Source organism: Anopheles merus, chromosome X (genome assembly GCF_017562075.2).
Source record: "Anopheles merus strain MAF chromosome X, AmerM5.1, whole genome shotgun sequence".
NCBI lineage: Eukaryota > Metazoa > Arthropoda > Insecta > Diptera > Culicidae > Anopheles > Anopheles merus.
The window spans coordinates 4059878-4081709 of NC_054081.1; the positions used below are offsets into that span (position 1 = coordinate 4059878).

Sequence of the window (21832 nt, forward strand, 5' to 3'; positions counted from 1 at the left end):
AGTAGGTACAGGCAGGCCTTGACCGGCAGCGGTTGTTGTGCCAATAAGAAGAAGAATGTTGTTTATGATAAACATACTGTGATATATTGACAAATTTAGCAATTACGGTTACAGCAAACTAAGCAAACTTAAGTTTAGCTAAAGACTAAGTTGTAAAGCTTCAACGTTCCTTTGACGTACTGGCAGTTGACTAGATATGGCCATATTTATAATTTAGCACTCCAGGAACTTGAGAACGTTATGCAAAAAACTTTCATCTACTTGTTAAACATTATTCTCACATATTTCCGAATTTAGTTTTATATAATGCTATGATTACCAGCTCGATTCTCTACATTGAACAAAAGTTGTCAGCAAATGTTTTACTTTTGGTTACCACCTTGAAACCTGTGGTGATATTATTATACACACTGTACATGGCATTGATATTCTCGAAGGACCTTTTTGTCTTACATACTTACGGGGTTTACATAGCATAACCGCAATAATCGATGTCACAGCCACAGTACGCTTAAAATGCAACAGATGACGCCACGGTATGGCATGTGCACCTCAAACCCGCTCATTCGAGCAGTTCCCAGCAGGCCGTTTACAAACCATTTTCAAATTCAACATCCGTTGAAACTTTCCGGTCACGTTGATTTGGCTTTTCTCAATGTTTCACCATTCAATAAAAGATTCACACGTCGCATTTCACTGATTGGATGTTCGTCCAACGCGATACAATTGTGTGTATGTGTGTGGGTGTATGATGTATGTTTTTGTTTTGTTTTTTGGTTTTAATGTTGTAAAACGTTAAGTTACTGAATGTATACATCGTGATGCAAGCGAAAAAGAAAAAAAAAGTAAGTGTGAAAAACATCGTATCGTATTATTTAAGCCTTGACATTAACCTAGACGTTGCTCTCGGTATCCCTTCACTTCGCGCAGGAACGCTTTACATATTTAAAAACAAACGTGTCGCAATTGTACAAAACGGTCGCAAAATGGGGTGACGGTTTGATAATAGATCTAGCCAACTTGATATATGGTCCTTAAATATATATATATAGGGCTCCATCTCCCCTCCCTCCCCGATACGACCTTACTCGATCGAAACGTAGCCAGGGGGGTAGTGACTGTAAATGGAATGCTTAATGCTACAAGTTTGAATTCCAGTAACTCTTTCATTATTTCTTAGTTTTGGTTTGCTCAACTTTCGCTTGCTGGTGTGTGCTTATCTTAACGGGCGCTTAATGAAATAAAATACAATCCTCGTGCTTGTCGATGAAGTTACGCAGATGACAACGGCTCCAATGACGGCCTTTGCCAGTCAAGGTGCATGCTGGTGCGTGTCATTGTAATGCCAGTCGATAGAGTTTGTTAACTTGTTACTATGCTCGGGAACATTAGTCATGGCCAGTCCGGCGTTGGAGGCCGGAACTTCTAAATATTCAAGCCAAATATTACAGCGATTGGTTTTTTAGCAACAAGGACGCTCCAATATGGGTACGCCCAGTTAGTAAAGTAGTTTGTTCGAACGATAACACCATGATGCTTCTGTACAAGTCGACGATCGATGCTTGTAACGATGCTGTGAGGCAGAATGAAATCTTTACAAGAAACTGTCTAACATGGATGATTCCTACGGCTATTGAGAAGACATCTAGATCAGTATGCATTGGTAGATGGATGAGCTTGTTTGCTAGCGCCTTATCAAGACTGTTTGCTTGCGACCTGGCGTCCTTCACACCTGCGTAAAGCGACTCCTTGTAGGAAAATGCACAAGTTTATAAGTACCTGGCTGCTTGCATCCCACGACAAAAGACTACTTGATTAAGGGATTAAGCAATAGTAGTAGAGCGCATTGCCGCTTATGCAGATCTCTGAGCTGATACCGAATCTGAGCCGAGAAGGCCTGTACTGCAGTTAGCAAACTATAAAGCTGTATACACTAACATTCGCTGGAAGGTGTTTGCCAGAGTGTCCAAAACTGGCGTGGAAAAATCGGATCCAAACATACTCTAAACAGGGTCCGTAGGAAGGGTGTCTGCTTCTCCTCGTCCACAAAAGAACAAAATGTTTCGCCTTATAAGTAAGTTACAATGCGCCACTACTTCAGGAGCAGTGTTGATACGTATGCGGCAAGGTGTACAGTGGCCAGCGCTCAGTGGCAGGTCCGGTCGGCTTGCCGCTGGAACTTTCGCAGCCGCCGGTGCCACTCGTCGCGCCACTCGATCAGTATGGTGCGCGGTCCGACGCCCAGCGTTCCTGCCGGTCCCTCGGACTCGTTGCCCAGGATGAGATAGGACCTGGAAGATGGAAGAGCAGTCAGTTTTTGAGTCAGCTATATCAGGCGGCCAAAATGGGAAGTATGACGTCACCCTACCTATGCACCTTCAGCTTGGGACAGCGACAGTCCAGATCGTGCGCGCTGACGATGTACGGTACGTCCGACCATTTCGACGCCTTGGCCAGCGGGCTGGCGGGGCTGCGGCTGCGCTTGAACACCTTTTGCACGCTTAGATGGAACCGGACCGCGCCGTCCTCGGGTGGGGTGCCTCGGTACCGGGGCGACGGTGGCTGGTACGGTTGGCTGGGGTTTCCGCTGCCGGTGCTGCCCTTCCCGGTTCCGCTGTCGCTCGGTTTCGTGTCCTTTCCGATCACTTTTGCCATTATTGCTGCCGGAGGGGAAAATAAGTGGAGAGAAGCGGTAAAAATCCACCATGAGCTTGGAGAGTGTACCACCCATTCACTTCCTGCTTGCTGGCGCTAGTTTATGTGTTTTTTTTTTCCTGTGTGCGTGGGACGGCATTCTGCACACTCGTTTCCGCCATCTATCTCTAGTAGACCCTTTCGGATGGCTTGTTTATGTGCTTAAGCGGCTTACGCGATTTCGGACGAGATATGGAATGCATATCCCGGGCGCCACCATTAGAAGCGCTTATCGCCCGGGCGCGATAAAGCGGCACAGCAATTAGTGTAAACGCTCGCGCGCGCCCGATAGGCTTGTAGAGATCGATGTGTGCCGTCGCGAGGCTCTAAAGCCGCCCGCGAGTGTGGGCTGGGAAAGTGCTGGCTTTATAATTTTGCATAGAAGCTCTTGGTTAAAGCCTTAAAGTTGTTTTTTATTGCTCAGAACGGTTTACGAGTCCTACCAATGCGGTTGGCGACTCGCCAAATGTGTTTACAGTGCAGGTGTTCGTGATGTACCCAGTGCGATAGGGGGTTCCTGTACTTGCTACAGAAAATGCTCTCAATCTTAATTTACATAGAAGCTTAAGGCCTCTCAGTGGGACGGCCTGTGTGTCTGTCTTGCACAAACAGGCTAGACAGTAGACAAGATCAACATGAACTAAGTCCTAGGATTGATTTACTTAGCGAAGAAGGCCGAGGCTTCTGTGTGACAGCTTATTTTATGGTTCACTATCGTGATCTACTTTGGGTTTACATTAAATTACTAGCTCTTGTTACTGTTGTGTTTGATCCAGCCAGGTAATTTTATCTTCCGAAACCAGTTTTTTATAGTATTACATCATATAAACCAGACTTCAGGATTTGTTAGAGTATCATCAGCAGTAAGAGAGTTTAACAGTAAGACCATAACATTAATGATGATTTGCACAATAAAACATTTCAAGGCCAACCATAAAATCAAATCAACAAAATTATTTCAAGGCTAACACTTCCACCATACCCATGCGCTTTATCAGACTCTTATATCCAGTCAAATCTTCAGATTTTTTTCTTATCAGTTGTAATAACCGTCATCCATCTAGGGTATGTATGATGTTAAATGCGAAAAAATGAACTAATTCTTCAAACTCTCCTAATCAATTTGTATATTGTTGGCAAGACTGATTAAACCGAATGCAAAATATTGGAGACTACCATAAAGAACCTTCAAAAGTGATTACAGAGTCCAGGTCTAGTGTCAAAAATGGTTTCAGTAGATGTTCCTGGATTATAAATTCATGAGGATTTGTTCCAGGACGTAAAATAGACTTACGACCTCCTCTAGATTGGTGACAGGTTTGCAGGTAGATCCAGCTAGATTCCAGATTAATTCCCCAACGAAAATAGCGATCCAGGAACTGATTCAAAGCATCATTCAATACCTGGATAATGATAAGATCCTACAATGGGGAATTCCATTTCAGTTCCAGGAGCGTGATGTGTTCGGGATCACTTCCTGTTTGTTTGAGCTTTCAGCTGCGGCATCTCAACTGCAACCAAAACGCACTCAATAATGAACGATTTGCGGATTGCAAACAATTGATCAACTCAGTAATCCATCCATCGTTTGCGCAATGCTGTTGGCACTTCCCACTATCACTGCAATGCCCTTGCCAAGTAGACTGTCTTTTGATCATCTACCCACTCAGACTGCATCTAATTGGTTGGTCCAGCTAGCACCGTCCCCGGGACGGTGGACAGAGCAAACAGCTACTACCTGTTTGCGCATCTTACTCGGTGTGCTAATCTGCATCTGACACCTTGTTTTTATTTGCTTCTGCAAATTGAATTTCCCAATAAAACTACCGACGCTGCGCAAATTTTGCCACGGCCACGGCACACCGAACAATGGCTAGCGCTGTTTGCATGGTTGCTGCGCGTCCTCTGCCTCACAGTCTTCGCGACCGTGTGAGCACTGGCGAAGAATGCACTGCACTGTGCAAGGCGGCGCTGTCACCGTGTCCCCAAAATGGCGCAGCATCAGACGCCGCGCGCTTTCGGGACGGAAAGGTGTTAACACGGCGGCCTGACACCGATCGGTGTGCATGTTGCCAGTGTGAAGATAAATACGCTCCTGTCCACTTTTCGGTGATGCCATCGCGACTACTTGTGTTTGATCTGTGTGTGAGTGTATTTTTTTGCTATTTGTTTTACGCTTCCGGAGTGTAGAAAAAAAAATTAAAGGAAACACAAACAAACAAACGACAACCGCAAAGGCAGAAGCAGAATCGCAAAACGATCGATTGCGCAGGGGCACACTTACCGTAATCTCTTTTGCAAAACTTGTTTAGGTTTAGCCGCTTTGTGCTGATTTTGCACTTTCCGCACTCTGCAATGAAAAAAAGAAAAGAGAGAGAAAAAGAGAGAAAGAGAAAGGGGGAAAGAGAAAGAAAAGAACGCGCGTTCGTGTGAAGATTGGGTATCGGGATATCAGAGCGGTTATATCTGAATGGGGGTGTAGGTGAGATCGTAGTGGCGCTACCACCACGAACCACGACACCAACCACCACCGTACGAGTGGGAGAGGTGACGGTTTACGATGTACGATGTTTATGACGGGGATGTAGCGATCGAAACGAAGAACCGTGTTTCGATTTCACTAATGACTGGGCTTAATGGTTTGACACCATTCCCCATGGGGTGTGGGAGCGAGGTAGGAGTTGGGGGTTCGGTGAGGGTCGTCGTGATGATCGCGCGTGTGGATGCATTAGGATTAACGCGCAGCAAAGTCCGCGCGGGCGCCCGCGCAATCGCACTGCACCGATCGGCATTATCGGGCAATAATTTATATTTCCTGACGCTTGCCGCTCGCAAAACGGAGTAGGAAGGCGTGGAGTGGGGTTGAGATTATAAGGTACGGTGCGACGTGTTAATGGTACTGGGTCAGCAAGATAGCAAATCACTGCCGAGGGGCAGACACCGTCGAGCGTTCTGGAGTTGGCGCAGGGAGTTGTGGAATTTCTGCTACCTACTGTTGCTCCGTTTTGCTGACGACAGAGGACGCCATATTGTGTTGATGCAGTGATGCTGGGCTAGCTATTGAGCCTTTTTTGCTACTGCAGATGAAGCACCAAAACTAACGGAAGAGTTAACTCCGGGGGCCCGCTCACTCGGCTCGTTTACTTCAAAAACGTTCCAACCAACTTGTTTGCAGGCAAAGTTATCGCCCGGTTCCGGTCTGGGAAGTAGTCCGTGTCCAGGTCCTGTTGCGGACGAGCTCCCGGTGCTTTGAAGCAATTTGCAAAGGCGTTGACAAACAAGTAATAAAACAAACCGAATCTCAACAATCACAACAACGCTCGTGACACAAGGCTGCGAGCTGCCGTTTTTGTCTGCCCGGCCCAGTCCGAGCTGGGTGGATCATTTTCATACCACCTCCGGATGCGGGCGGAACAATAATGGTGCTTGTCAGGTTAAGTTATCGGTTTTGCATTCCTGGCTTTTCCCCCGGAGCAGGACTTGGAAGGTTTTGAGTGTGTGTGTGCCCTGGTTATCACACGTTTTTATCGTCGGTTGCTGCCCCCGTACTCACGTCCGTGTTATTGTCGTGTTCCATCACGTGTTTTGCTTGATTTATGGCGCCCAACCCGTTGGTGTTCCGGGTAATGGGACTAGTTTATTGAGTGGCAAAAATGGGGAAGTTTCAGTCCTTCGACAACGAAGTTTGCAAGGCAAACAAACGCTTTACCAGGCAAAACTTATGGCTAGCAGAATGTTTGTGTAGTGTCTTTTGGGACACGGGGATAAAACTTCGTAGATATCAGGGGTTTGAGCGTATAAGTATCCCCAAGATGCAGTACGGAAATGTGATAAGAATTTGCTTCTGAGCATTATAATCTATCCGCATATCTGAGCCAAACACAAGATAAAAGATAAACCGACGAGTGTGTGAACGTGGAGGAAAGGTCCTCTCAAAACACATAAAATCAATATAAAATCAACACAGTCACATACTTTTGGATCAGAATAACATCACTTCATGAGGCCATAGCCAAAACAGATCCTAATAAAGAATCATAAACTGTCATTATTTTGTCAGTTGAGCATTCAGTCTGATTTTCTGTTGTTTTCAATATGCCTACAAATATACCTGTCCACGAGTATCCTAATATTGCTATCCATATCTCAGTATCCAGGTTGCTGTAGCCAGTTTAAATTCCCTGTGATGTCTTTGTGCCGGTAAATGTCCCTCTTAACTCTGAAGCAATCTATCCAGAGAGACAAATGACAACTTCTCTTATCTTATAGAAGTATCTTATAGAAACAATAAACAACAATAGCACCTTTCTTGAGTTCCAGTCGCTAGAAACAGAAAGCGTAACGATTATCGCCAAAGGTTCATAAGTGTATCTAATAACTCAGTTGTTGCTTTCCCGAGGACATCTTATCGAAATCTTTTGACTAAACTCTCTATAGGATTGTCTACCTTATGGGAAAGCTCGATATATGCGAGATTACACAATGCACCAACCTTACTTACTTAGTGGGCACTATAACAGCTTTGGGGTCTTATATTGATGCCATAATTGATACTATACCACTATGATACTATGATTCGCAATTCCGGACGGTATCAGCATTCAGCCTCGTTGCCGTGTCCTGGTTCTTAGGACCTACATTAATTTGTATCATTGTTTTGTACAGCAAGACTCTGTTCCTATTACTAGATTCTGACATGCTATCTAGTGTAAATTTCAACATTAACTATAAATTGAAGGTATTCCATGCATCTCCTTACTTCTACAATATGTTCCAAATCCCTTATTTCATAGCGTAGTCAAAGGTAACAACATGGCAGCAGCTACAAAACGAAAAATCATTGAACATCCGGATCAAAAGACTTCCAGGATACTTCGACGGCTAAAAGATGATGATACGAGACCTCAGCCGGTATCTCCAGGCTCTAGTCTCTACCATGTCAGGTCATTAAATTGCCATCAACCTGCTCGAGGCTTTCTAGGCGACGATGGCTCTATTACTCCACAGCTCTCCAGCAAAATAGCCTGTCCTGTATCTGCAGCAAGCAAACGAATATGGCGCCCCGAACATCCAATGCTTCCAATTATAGAAATTACTTTCACTTACTCACTTCTGTTTGTGAACCAAAACCATAAAAAAAGGAAAGGAAAGAAGTACTGAATTTTCCACCACCGTGTGCATTCTTTGTTGTGCAGCCGGGGCAAAACTTTACGTTATTTTCATTCGCCGCACTGCACGCACCCAACCCGGTGGTGCTGCTCCCGGAAGAAACGCGCTCGGTGCATCCCATCCCAGGGTCTGGATTAAAATGTAATTATTTCGATTGTCTGCGGTTAAGCGCGGTAACATGCGCGGTACAGCCAGAGGAGCCAGCAAACACACACACACACGCAGACAAAAAGGAAGCAAAGAAGCGATAGAACCATATGTGCATGTGTGTGTGTGTCTGTGTGTGTCTGTGTATGTCTAGCATCCTTTGGAGTTGGGATTAACGTGTCGACGGGGCCCTCGGACGAGGTTGGAATGTTTCGGGATGAAAATGGGTTGCAAAGCTGGTCCGACACAGACTCCACCAAGGGGGGAGGGGAAGGAGGCGCGAGAAAACTCGTGCAAATGACGTTACCAGCAAAACGAACGCCAAACCAGTGCGCCTCTCTATTCTCGGCTCAGTGATTCATGCCAATACACACGGTAACGGGCTTCGTTATTTCGTTATTTGCCCATCCACAGACATCCAAAACACATTTGCATTCTTGGGTTCTTTTGTTTAGTTTTGTTGTTGATATGTGTGTGTGTGTGTGTGTGTGTGTGTGTGTGTGTGTGTGTGTGTGTGTGTGTGTGTGTGTGTTAAACTAATTACTTTTCCCCAAAAAACAATATCCTTACCGTTTGCAAACATCGGTACGGTGGCAACAGGATATTATTTTGCTGTTAATGTTTTTTGTGTATTTTTTTTTGGTGTCCGAAGTGTATGTCTGACTGGATTGTTGGAATGTTTTGCATCCCTTGGGTTCGCCGGTGTCATCGGAAAAAAGAGATTTAGCCGTGTAAAGTGTATAAATTTCCGCTAATTCGGTAAGGATTGTACCAGGGGGGAAAAAACAATTAGCAGAGAATGCTGACCATTGAAAGTGGGAAAGAGTCGTACAGTTGTGAGTAGTATACAGGGTCACCTGCCGTACCCGGGAAGCTATTTGAATCTGGTTGGAGGCATTATTAAGCCATCAGCAAGCAACACTGAAACGTAGTTGCTCCAGTGCAGTGGAATTAATATTGCTCCACACAAACAAATTGCAGCTCAACCCACAGTGCCTGCACTTGCGGGCGTCTTACCGTGCCCCCTCGTTCGGAGGTTTATTTGGCTGCGAGAGCGAAACGCAACCGCAAGCCGAACCAGGCTGCTTTAATATCGTTCGCGCTCGAGCTGCACTTTTTAATTAAAACCACATTCGCCCGCCGGTTCGGACGCCCTAAATCAATACGCAACATGCTTCATTCATTAGCCGTGCAAGTGCAGCCGGGCAAGTGCGACAGAGCAAGAGAAAGGTGGAGAAGGGAGAGAGAGAGAGAGAGCGCGCGGTCTCAAGATGCACCAGTCAGATGGCCAAAAGCCGAAGACGCTCCGCGCTTATTAAATCAAAACCCGGCGCGAAACGAACGGGGGCCGCCCAAACGGTGCGAGTAGTAATCGGTCGGTCGACAGCGGTTCCGCGGGAACCCCCGCTCCACTTGCGCAGCGCCCCCCCCCCCCCCCTGGACGCGATTATGATAAATCTTCATAATATGCGAAATTACTTCGCCCGTAATGGTGATGTGATAAATTAATGAACGCATGATAAATAGCCGGGTGGTGTGGCCCTGGCGAGTCCCGGCCGACGGGCTGGCGGGTGGCGGGGTTTGTATATTATTATTTTCTTTTTTTCTTCTTCCTCCTCTTCTGTGTGTGTGTGTGTGGCGGTTGATTTGTTTTCCGCGCCACGGCGGATTACGCGACCAGTGTGCAGCTCGCGAGTGGCCTTGAGCGCAACGCATGCATTTGTCGCACTTGCCTCGTGGAGCGGATTGGAACTAGGCATGGGACGTGCATATGGTGCTGTTGGCGATGAGCAGCACCGTTTTTAGACCGCAACACAGTGCGCTTAACTCCGTGTAGCGCGATAAGATTTTACAATTTTAAAGCGCGAGAATGAAAATGTGTAAACAAAATATCCAATCACAAAGAGCTAATGAAAGTGGGTACGAACGAACGATAAAATATGGCCGCTGGAGCAGCAGCAGCAGCACACAGCATGCTCGTCTTGAGTGTGGTGCATCTCAAACAACCGCTGCCACCCCTCCAGAAGCAATCAAAGATCGAAGGGAAAAAGAACTTATGCATTAAAAACATTGCGCGCGCGCGCGCGCTCCCCATTACCATATTTATCACCCGAGCGACGAACCCGCGGCCAAAGCCCGGCTGGCGTTACACATCCGCTCGAGCAGCAATACATAATTAAGCGTTGAGTTGTTGAACAAATTGCGTCCTTTCGCTATCTCGCTCTCTCTGTCCGCGTCGCAGCGTGTGCAGCGTAAGCGTTCAAGTGCCGAGTAAGAGGAGAGAGCGAGACGCAAGCCGAGGCGTGATTTGAAGTGTGATCTTTCACAGTATCGAAGCGAGTGTAACACGTGTTTTTTGTTGTTCGCTCTCTTTTTCGCTGTCCTGCTCGCCGCTGTGGCTTTTTCTTAGTGGTTCTTGCTCGCACTCCTAGTACCACCGCATTTCACTTTGCGCGATGGTAGTGATAAATTAAGCATATGCACACGCTCTCCTTCCCTCGGGATTCCTTTTCTGCACCTTGCCACGGTGGTTCGTAGTTGCCGGTTCGTTTAAATTAGCTGCGAACTTTGCTGATTCGATGATTGAGAGAGAGAGAGAAAGATAGAGCGTGCAAGCATTTGCAGTTGTCAGTTTGGCGAAATGTCAATTGCGAGTGGTGCTGATTAGCTGACGTTTGGCGAGTAAGTGACGCGAGTGTCATCGAGCAAACTACTATTAGTGTTGACAGCGTCGAGTAGAACCAGCTCTGGTTGAGGCATCAGTGTGCACAGGTGTTGCATCCGTGACAGATGTTCTGTATGTGTGTGTGTGTGTGTGTGTGCACCTTCGCAAGAGGGCGTAGGAGTAGCGCAAAAATAAAACATTGCGCTCACTGATTCCGTATCGATGCTACTGTAGGGGTTTATCGGAATTGTGTCCTCCTCGGGGGCACGCTTCTACGTCATCGAACCACTCCCTCATCCAACGCAACGAAGCACACCTGAACGGTGGATCAACAGCCGAACGGCCGGTACCTTCGCGTGCCCATTGATTAATAGACCACACCGTTGAAGATTGATTGCGCTCATTAGCGCACCCCGGAGGGCGCAGACATCTCCTGGGCAGTGGCGATCAGGACACCGGACGATCGGGTCAGTGATCGGGTGTATTGGTGCGTGCATCAATCAGCTGGGTTGGGCTACCGGGGTTGTGCGGTGGGCGTAGGTAGCATACCCGCTTACCGTTATGCGGCACTGCCTACGGTCCGCTTTGACATGCTTGTTACCCTTTTGATGAATCATTCTGCCCACAGCAGTGAAAAACGAAAGAGTAATCACTTGCCGACTTTGTAAGCGATTGGATCTAAACAAGCAAACCCGTGCCTTGAGTGCCAAGATCGGGTTGGAAATTCGACGCGGACAAGCAGCAGCCACTCCGAGCGCGCGCACCTCACCTCGGGGAACTCGGGGATATTGGGAATGAACCAACAGGGGACGCGGGACCAAGGGGTGTTGATGAAGAGTGATGAAAAGCGGCACTTACTTACCCCGTCCGGCATGCATCCGGTAGGTGGGTGCTTCCGGCTCGTGCTGACCACCACCGCCGCTGCTGACCGCGTACTGGTGGCTCTCTTCCGGTGCCGTATTCTGCGAATGGACCATGTTGATGACTCTCGGAATTTCTGGGGAAGATTTGCGGGAGAGAGGAAAACCCAAAAAGAGACATGTCAATAGAGGATATAAAACAAACAATCGTTCGACGACTTACTGATGCACGGTGCGATGTGCGAGCGGCTCTGCTGGTAGCCGCGGGCGCACCGATTGCAGGTCAGCCCCGTAACGCCATCCTTGCACGGGCACTGGCCGGTCGTGTGGTTGCAGGTTTTGCCGGACGATCCGATCGGGTGACAGTCGCAGGCTGGAAAAAAAAATGGAAATGAGCATTGCGTGAGCGGGTGTGTGCGATGAGTTATAAAGGCCATTTGATTCGCTGCTGCTGATACGGAATGCCTGCGCTGGCTGAGGTATCTTAAGCGAGGGCCGGTAATAATCGGGCATCGTTTCGCGGCGGGAGAACACTTCATTACAATCTCCATAACGATACCGGTACACTATAAAACAAGATTTATCGAATGTCCATCATGGAAGCTGGGAAGCTGGCACGGGCATTCGGCCCCGCTGCCCCACACCGGGTAGCACGGACCAACCGAACGGGGCGCACGTTACTGGATCGATCCTCGGATATTCAGGAGATGTAAATTCTAAGCCGCAGGACAATAAATAAGACCGCAAAACTAACGCACTGCTTCAGCAGGGTCGTCATTTGTGCATGCTTAAGGCCTATTAAGGCGGTTTTAATACCCGCGCGAATGGATGTGATACTCTGACCTCTAATCAAGAATGGACGTACATCACGAATATACCCTCCAAAGCGTTTCCACCAAAGCCAAGCAACAACTGAGGAGCGAAAAATACAAAAAAAATAAAACATACAACTTGAGTTTATTTTTATTTGTTTTCTATGTTAATGTACCAGGGCCGGCACAACATACACACATTCCCATTTGAATTCCACTCCCTAACGAGCCGTAACCGTTGGTGCTGCTACCGGAGCTACGCAAGCACCCAACATCTTTTGCCACCAGAGAAGGGAGTAGCGGGATTTATTCTTGGGTCTTCTAATAACGAGAGCGGCACACCGCCACCATCGGCATAAATCAGCAGTTTATTGGTTTCTAATACAGATATATCATACGAGAGCAGCTCGTCCGGTGCGGGCAGGCAAGTAATAGCTTCGTTACAACCAATGGACTCACGGTATCTCCCGAGGGGATACGAATATTCGGAGGCGTCGACGTCGCTCCACTACCTGAGTGCGAACTAAGAAAAAAAAAAAACAATTCCCATCAACAACTCAACAACCCCTCGCCTGTGCTTACAGTGTAGCGTGTTCAATTGGGGCGTGTTGGTTTACCGTCGTTGGAAGAAACCCAATCTTCCCGAATCTGCTCCAAAACCAACTTGTTGGTGCACCTTTTTGGGCATGGAGGAGTCGGTAATCGGCAAGCTGCGCGGTGGATTTGTGGAGTTGGCCGGGCAGTAAGCAACGGAGTAAGAACGCACCATCAATGATGGGCGGGCAGTGGAGTTGAGCAGGACATGATCCTGCAGCAGTAGGAATACCTTGGACCTGTGCTCAGCGGAAGCGGCTCCGAACAGCAACGGCAAAGAAGCACGTAAAACAGTGCAGCCTCCTACCAGGGTTGTTGCAGAGAAGCGTTGCAGCAGAGCAAAAACAAGAAGCCAACACCCCATTCCGTCGGGGGGGCGGAAAAAAGCGGGCTTCTATCTTCGTCGAATCGAACTGTTCATCATACACCCATATCGTGTCTGCCCCCAACCCTTGCAAGCACCACACCGCCACCACCACTAAAACGCGATCCCGAAATTGGCCCCCAGGAATGGGTGGAATTTATTGATGTTGAAGATATTCCAGTAATTGGTGTAATTTATCACCTCGTTTCTTTCGTTCAGTCAATTTTGCCCACCCATTTTTGTGAGTGTGTGTGTGTGTGCTTTTTGGTTTTGTTTCTTTTTCACCCTCTCTTTGTTGTTGCTTTTCTGGCCGTTGGTCGTACAGCGGGAAGTTCAGCAGCGGAGGTAGAATATGTGGAATATGTCTGAACCGGGCGGGCGCTGTTACTCCCTAGCTCGCTCTAGCTCTCGTCGTGACCACCCTCGTGATCGGTGCAACACCAATCACTCGGCACTTGTAATGATGGTTGTAATAAAAACGATATGAAATATATGTTATCGTTATCGCTGATGCCTTCGTTTCGGACTACAAGATCTGCCGGTCGAACAGGGCGGTGTCTGTGTCTGCCGAACCACACGGCGAATGCCTTGGCTTGGCAGCTGAGCTTGACGGTGGTAGCAGTAAGCCGGTCACCTGGTCTTCCTGTAGTCTTGGAGATTGGTGTGCATCTCGCTTAAGACAGCGAACCCGTGGAGACCCGAGTGGCCATAATTTATGCTAAGCAGCGCCCGAGAGGAAGATGTTACGAAGCTTTATCGACGTGCAGGTTGCTATATCGACGGTGTGTGTGTGTGTCATAATCGAAGCCACTGTGTGTTACCGCTTCTGCTTAATCCGCCTCGAGCAATATGGCACAGACTGCAGGCTAGCTTGTTTTTTTTGGGAAAGGTAGAAGTTCGAGCGCTTCCCCGTTGACCGCTCAATCCTTCACTCGCTTTGTTCCGCAGTACTTCGGAAGACTTAAGACACTGTGTCGGCGCGTTATCGACACCGTTCCAGGCGTCGAATGTTTAGGCACTTTCTCTGGGTTTCTAGCGAGAAGCAACACCAAATAAACAAAAAAAAAACAAGAGTACGCTTCGAGGTGAACATTTATTTGCAGATTTGTCGCAGAAGCTTGACCTCAAATCCTCTGCCACCCCGTGTGCATGCCGTAACGTTTGTGGAAATGGTCATAATTTTATCCCGAGCGCACAAATTATCGTTTTCCACCTTTGCTGCCTAGGCGTGCCCTCTCCAAGCGAGAGTCGTGCTCGAGTTCCATCGATCACCGCAGAACCGCTCCAAGCCCGTGCGTTACCGTGCCAGAATTTGCAGCGCAATGAATTATTGCAAGCCTGTGCAAGCCCGTCTTAATCTTGACCATAAATAGGCGGCTTAACTCTTTTGGCATGGGTCCCTGGCCACGAGTTGGAAATTACACGGAGAGCACAAGACGCGGCACAGGATTTGGCGCTCATGCTCCAAAGGCAACGGCTGAGCTGCTGAAACAACAACGTTTTGGAAGCTCCCAATCGAAAGCGAGTTGCTTATTTTTGTTAGAATGTGTTAGCCGTGGTAGCTAACGAGGGATTGGCGCAGATTTGCCCGAATACTGACGGCTTTTCGGAAGAATTTCCGCCAATTTCGAGCTGCCCTTAACCCACCCACGCACTTCAGCAACCGGGGAAGGAACAAAATTCCACCGCATTCCCTGACACTAATCGATTTGTATTCGGCTCGTTGATGTCGAAGATTAAACTCCGGGCACTCCTCCCGCTGCGCCATAGCCCCAGCGAACATTCCCCACGCTACACACTGTTATTAATAAATTTAAATCGCGCAGAAAAGTATGCAATCTTCCCCTGGCAAGGAAAATCAATTACCACCCAGCCGGGGGAAGATGGAGAGAGAGAGAGCGGCACGGGCGTTGAGGCTTTTTTGCCGTCGACGACGACGAGCTGGCAGAACTTACTCGACCGTGCCAGATATAATGAAATCAGAAAGGAGCGTCTACCGTACACGGCGAGGCTAAACGCTTACAGGCGGCCGCACTCCCTTCCTTTTTTGGTTTTTCCGATCCTCCCCCCCAGGCTCGTACATATGGTACATAAATCTATCTCAAGCCAGCTTTAATGCACGTACACGCACAAACTCGGGCCCAGGGTACGTTCACATTGATTGATTCACTGGTGGTAGCACGCAGTCCCTGCAGAAGAGCGAGAAGACGAATGAAAAAAAAAGCGGCCGGAAATGTCACACTGCCAATGTGAACGCCCCTTTGCCAGCCGTTTTTCACGGGTTAGGACTTATCTGCCCTGAGTTACTGCTAATTTGGAGGTTAAGTGTGCGACAGTTTAGTGGATAATTTGAAAAATTAGTCAGCTCGTAAATCGTGCACCGGATGCAAAGGGTCGAGATCGAGAGTAGGTGTAGTGTGTGTGTGGAGCATATATTTTAGGACCTCTTATGTGGTTTTAGCTATCTTTTTTCCAATGCTGGAAGGGTTGTTTTTTGTATATGTGTGTATATATGTGTGTGTGTGTGTGTGTGGGATGAATGTTTTCCGTACTATCCAAAAGTCACAAGAGCTCCTAGTTGCTTTATCGAGTGTGATGGAAATTATATTAATTACCCAAGCATCTGAATGAAGGTGCGTAGATATACTACGAGACATCTTGATTTGCATAAACGGTAATGGGTTGCCCCTATGCCTGGTGAGTTACCGAGGAAAAGGATATTGGAGATCGTTTTGGGAGATTTATATCCCCAATTAAAGGCACTTAAAAGGCTCGTTCTGCCTATGCTGTTGATGTTGGAAGAATTAGTGAGTGCTCTTGTGGATCAAGGATCACCTTTTGAAGAATCGGTAGTTCCCTGCAAATATGTATTCTCCCTTAATCTATATATTGAAGACTAGGATATTGGAGCTCGTTTAAACTGCACCTACATTAATAAACAATGCTTGCAATAGCCAGGCCTTAAGGATCTAGTTCGTCGCTTAAGGAATCGGGAAGTAATCTTCACTCCCAAGAACACACGACCCATCCTCTACCGGTAAAAGCGTGTGCAATTACTTGTCTTCCAACATCTCGTAAACCTTGCAACCAACGCATCCTTGTCTGCAGCAACTTGTAACTTCTTCACGGGCATTAATCAATCGGATTGGTTAAACCAATTTCCGGTCCCCGTTTTCCCTCCCCCCGTCCCAGGGCCTGCGTGTGTGGGACACGTTCACTCCATCCTGGTTACACTGGCCATTGTTCGTGTTCTGCCGCGGTTTCGGTGCTGCGTGGGTGCATTGAACAAGCACACAGGACGGTGTCCGCGACGGCGACAGCGCAAAAAAAACGAAAAGGAACAGGATGGCGGGCCGAGCGGCGGCTCATCACCAAATTTAATACACGAGAGCCTGCCCTTCGAGAGTCGATGCGCCCTGAGGGACCTGAGGGGAATGGTCGCCACCGTCGTCGACGGCGTCGTAAATTGTGCTCCAATTATTTATGCAGTCTTGGCAAACGGTCTTGGAAAAACCGGAAAGTCTTCCAACCGTTTGCCGGGCTGCGGTTGCGACGGTGGCTGTTTGTGTAGGGGAGGCACACATTTTTTTTCTGTTCTGTCCCTGCAAGGATGGTTGTTTGTTTTGTGCTCTCTTTAGTTGCTGCAGTGAAGCTGTGACATTGAGGCCGCCGTTGTTTTTTTTTCGGGTTTGGTTCTGGGCTTGTTTTGTTGCACTACACCGCACGGCCCGAGCGAATATTTATGTTGAGCTTTGGTTTGTGTGTGTGAGTGTGTATTTATCGCCCTTCCGGTTCGGTGGAGGCTGTGGCTCGGCAACTGTGCAGTAATAATAGCTGCAGTTGGTCAATTGAGCTTCGGCGTCTTGGTTTGGTCGCTGCTCGTTGCAGAGTGACAAATGGGGCACTATTAAAAGAGGTTTAGCTTCCAAGTCGTTTCATTGGACGTGAACAAATGTTTGCGTATTTTGCTGAGCATATTGCCTACGTTCAGGGCGCAAACAAGGCTGGAAGCGAGCTACAAATATATTCTTCATTTCTACGCAATTAGTTGATTAGGAATGTTTTGCTGCGCGTATTGCCTACATTCAGGATGGAAAGTGACTTTGTTGGCAAAACATTTGTTTTCCATTTTATTCTCTTGGTTCACTGAGAATATATTGTACCGCGTATTGCCTGCATTCAGGAGGAAATCAGGGTTAAAAATGAACATTTTTATAGCAAACATTTGGGCTTGTTTCTCAAGCAAAAAAAAAAAAAAACATATTTTCAACCGTTTCAGGGGCAAATGTTTTCTTTCATACCGATTAAACGCTGTTTTTGTGTTTTAGTTTTTGCAAACCACAGTTGAATAAAAGCAACCACAAACAGATTTGCAGCCACGGAGCGCGTTTGCCTATTGCGGTTGAGCGTGAGATCTTGGCTCACACGTGGCAAGCATAGCCAATCGAAGGTGTGCTCACCTACCGAGCGTGAGTGTGTTTTTTGGACACAAAAAAGCGACTCTCCGTAATATTTTCCCGCCGTCAACGAAAACAGATGCGAATTGAAATCCTTCCACGAAACCAGCGGCACCAGCAGCGCTACCGAAACGGGCGAAACGGAAAGGTAAATAAGTGTTCGTTTAAATTATTTGAGAAAATACCACGGGGTGTGTCTTCCGGGGAACAGTGCGCGGGAAGAGATAAATAGAGTGCTGTGCGGAAAATCGCTTCCATCCTTCCCCCTCCCATACGCCCCAAACCTCACGAAAATCCATCAAAATAACACCGGAGCAGGGATTTGCATCATCCGGTATTCGGTATTCAGGTTTTGATGGCCCAGCAGCAGCGTGGAAAAGAACGCCCGCGTGGTGGCACGCCTGTGCGTTTTGCCGAGTGACGCTTTCGTTTGAAGTCCCTTTTGCCTGCCCCGGGGAAGAAGGGATTTGGCTCCACCCGTGATCCCCGCCCGCCCTGTTGCCCTGCCAATGTTTTACTTTTTTGCTTCGCTCCCCTTTTTATTTGCAGGAAGTGGGCAATTTCGGTGTGATGGATTTATTCCTTCCTCTCCTTGCTTTCGCGCCGCTCCACACCGCGGGCATGATTTGCGCGCCGCCGCTGAGGACGCTCGCCCTCCGCGAGGACTTTAAAGTTCAACCCACCGCGCCACAATCGAACCCGGGCGGCAAAGCGCAGTTACTGTTTTCTTTTATTAAATAAAGCCTAAACTTTAGACACACTTCGAACCTTGTGGCGGGGATTTGGAGCTACCGAAGAGGAAACGATGGAGCAAAATAGGGGGGGGGGGGTGTTGTTGTTAAAAATTTGTCACGAAAAGTTCACGCCCCGTTGTGCTGGAAGCGTCAGCGCGTTTGCCGAAGCTTTGCCTTTCATCCCTTTCGATGCATTCCGAAGGTATTTCGGCGGAGGATGGTGGTGGTGGTCGCCGTCTACCCTATTCGCTCCCTTTTTATGAAGTTCGAGCGGGGGACCCAAATACCCGAACAACCCCCCGGGGAAGAGGTTATAGTTGAAGGCTGCGAATGTGATACTTTTTCATGGCTTAACGCACACATGAACTCGTTAATGATGGCAGAGGCATTTGTAGCGTTATTTTTTCACCCTTCCACTACCTATCCTCCATTTCCAACGCCCCCTCCATTGGTTTTGTCGATTTGCAGAAGCGTTGGAATGAAGTTGAGCTCGGGAGTGCGCTCAATTTACGCGTTACGCATCCCGGGGAAGTCCTGGACCGGTGGACGTCCGCGGTCTTTATGGAACACTTTGAGAGGTACTCACACACACACACACACACACACACACACACACACACACACCCAAAAGGGACAATCCGACGATTGAGACGCGCAGATTCGGTTGGTTTACTTTGTTCGGTTAGCTAAAGGTCGCCTTTTAACGAGACGTTAAGCGCGGAGGGTGGAGGAGGAGATGTTTGAACCTGATTGGTGAGGAGTGCGCCCATTTTCCAGAATTCCGGCACGGATCATTTGCTTTGATCCGTGGGCTCCATTGCCACGAGTTGATCGGTAGGAGTGTGTTTGGTTTCAAAGTTTGAAGTTTGCAAGTGATAACTTCAGGTTGTTGCTGTAAAAAAAAAAACAAATGGCGTTGAAAAGACCCCCCCCCCCCCCAACATTGCAGGCTCGTTAGGATAGAAGATCTGACATCAATTTCAGAATAAAGAACCTGCCAGGTTTTTCGCTAACCCAATTCCACTCAATCTAAAACTCAGGAACTGCAATGTTCCGAGGAGCGCTAGGCGAAAAAAAGGGGTTCGCCTTGGAAATAAAATGTAATAAATTCGTTTGCTGAAAAGATAAACTCGTTCGCCCGACCAACTCCAAACTCGTGTGTGTGTGTGTGGCCATCACTGCAGTCGGAAGATATCCAACACCGCTCGATAGATATTCTATAGACTGACGGAGAATTTCGCTAGTCGTTATTTCCCCACGCCCTACGCTGTTGGATCTGGTTGGTTGCGCTGCCTTCATTTCCACTTTGTATTCATTGTGGGAAAAGTAATAAAAGAGATTCACCCCAAGTATCTAGCAGATCCGGACGAGAGCACACGTATAGTATCGCACACACCACTCATATATGTGTGTTTGTGCTCCTGTTTGTGTGCACGTTATCTACACCCTCGTAATCCCTCGTAGACGGGACCTTTTCTTTTCCATTTCGCTTGATTTTCATTATAGATCGCTCGTTTGCGGGTTTACGGGGCCGAACTGCAGAGACACGATGTTTTTGCATACATCCAGCACATCCTCCACTTCCTCCGGTGCGTTAGAGCCTATCTTGTATCGCACCGGCACATTCCCCAAGTGAAAAATAAATCGCAAACAAAATCGAGAATGACTTTCGAGAGGCAAAACAAAAAAATCAAAAAGAAACGCACGCACACAGCGAGCAACGAAACAAAAACCGAATTGACACATAAGCACCATGGAGCACCTTGTCAATGGTGACGTCTCTATCTGTCCGGGCCTTTGGTCTCGGTGCTCGGAGGCGTTGGGAGTATGGTTTGGCGTACCCCCTAACGGTGACGAAATACTCCGGGGAGACATTGCCACATCTAGCCGGGGTGCGTGCGTTTGCGATAATGAAAGTACCGCCATAAAGACTCGAGCTCAATTTACGTCCAGGGATCTCGTTTTGAGAGGGTTTTTTTTGTGGATTATTTGGTGTTTGTGTTCCCTTCGCTAGTGTCCTCTAGTGTCCAGCAGCACGATTACAATACTTTTTTTTCCGTCACTCTCTCTCTCTATCTCTTCTGATATCCTGATATGCTTCTGGTGCGGCACAACACACCGGGCCGTACTGACGAGCGTACTGCACTCAGGGGACTCTTTTTCCCAACGTTTGCCCGACGTATGCAATTCGGGCTGACACCTCGGCAGTTGCTTCGACTTTATGGCGCTGCGAAGGCGCACTTGGCAGTTTGAGTAATTCAATTTTGCAGCGAAGCCTGAGGGGTGGGAAGAAATTAGGGGCGAAGATCCTGCACGAAATCTGCCGTGCAGTGCAGCGGTGGAATGTTGTACCCCCGGTGCGCCCAGACAATCTAAAGTGCGAAACTGCGTGTACATCCCGGACGTGCCGGCGCATCGTCCCGTGCACGTCATGCATGAGCGTTTTCGGTGTACGGTGTGTATAATCGGTAAATCTCACCTTCAACTTGTACCGGATTCCAGATTATCTTTTACCCCAGATGCCCCAGTCGCCATTTCGAGCACACACACACACACACTCACGCTGAGAGCTGCTGCCGAAGATTGGAAGAATCCGAGTGGTGAAGAGTGCGGGTTGCATTAAATCAAAACACACCTTGTGCATCAGACGCACACACATACACAGACACACGAAATGCACATGCAGGCCTCACACGATGCTGTGGCCCGTGTGCATTCAAATCTGACCGGGTGGGAGGGGGGTGCAAAGTAAGACACGAGATGAGAGGAGAGGGCGCAAAAAAAACACTTTGCTACTTCCAAGCGAGATTTTTTTTCTCTCTCTCTGCAAGGCAGGTAGCAATAATAGCGATGATGATGTTGATAGCAATATCGCCGCTGGGCTAGTTGGGCCATAGTCAGACCCAGACACATGCGAACGCTTTTAACCGATCCGAACCCGAGACGACGAGACCGCCACGGCACACTTTGGGAAAGGGTGGGGGGGTGGGAGGGAGCGGGGGAGGTAGCGCATGCACATTAAAAATTATTTAATGCGATATTTTGGTGCAGCAAAGTCATAAATATTTTCACTCCTTCGCTTCCTATCGCTTTTTGCCATTGGGTGTTCGCTGATGCTGGCGGATTGCTGGGAGCAATTCCAAAGGGGTAGGGATGGCAGCTGTCTTGTATCCGGACAGTGGGTCATGGTGGGCAAAAACGGAGGTAAAACGCAAAAAAACAACAATTTCAGTCGAAAAATATGATTTAATTATGTTGGTCATGATTGAATCAGAATCATGATTCACGAATCACAAAATAAAACATTTTTAAGAGCGAATAATTGTCTCCGAATTC

General features: G+C 47.8%; 1 protein-coding gene across 2 annotated transcripts in view; it reads right to left on the reverse strand.

Moving 5' to 3' along the window:
* Positions 1-691: 691 nt before the first annotated feature.
* LOC121594481 (netrin-A-like) overlaps positions 692-21832 on the reverse strand; it is a 57381-nt gene continuing 36240 nt past the window's right edge. Inside the window, exons 3-7 of one of the 2 annotated variants that reach the window (XM_041917757.1) lie at positions 11759-11908; positions 11538-11672; positions 4979-5044; positions 2369-2660; positions 692-2291 (exon numbers count right to left, since the gene is read on the reverse strand). In XM_041917757.1, the coding sequence (XP_041773691.1) occupies positions 2147-2291; positions 2369-2660; positions 4979-5044; positions 11538-11672; positions 11759-11908 (788 nt within the window). In that variant the 3' untranslated portion in view covers positions 692-2146. Of the gene's footprint in view, positions 2292-2368; positions 2661-4978; positions 5045-11533; positions 11673-11758; positions 11909-21832 lie in introns of both variants that reach the window. The other variant, XM_041917767.1, reaches the window with a different exon arrangement.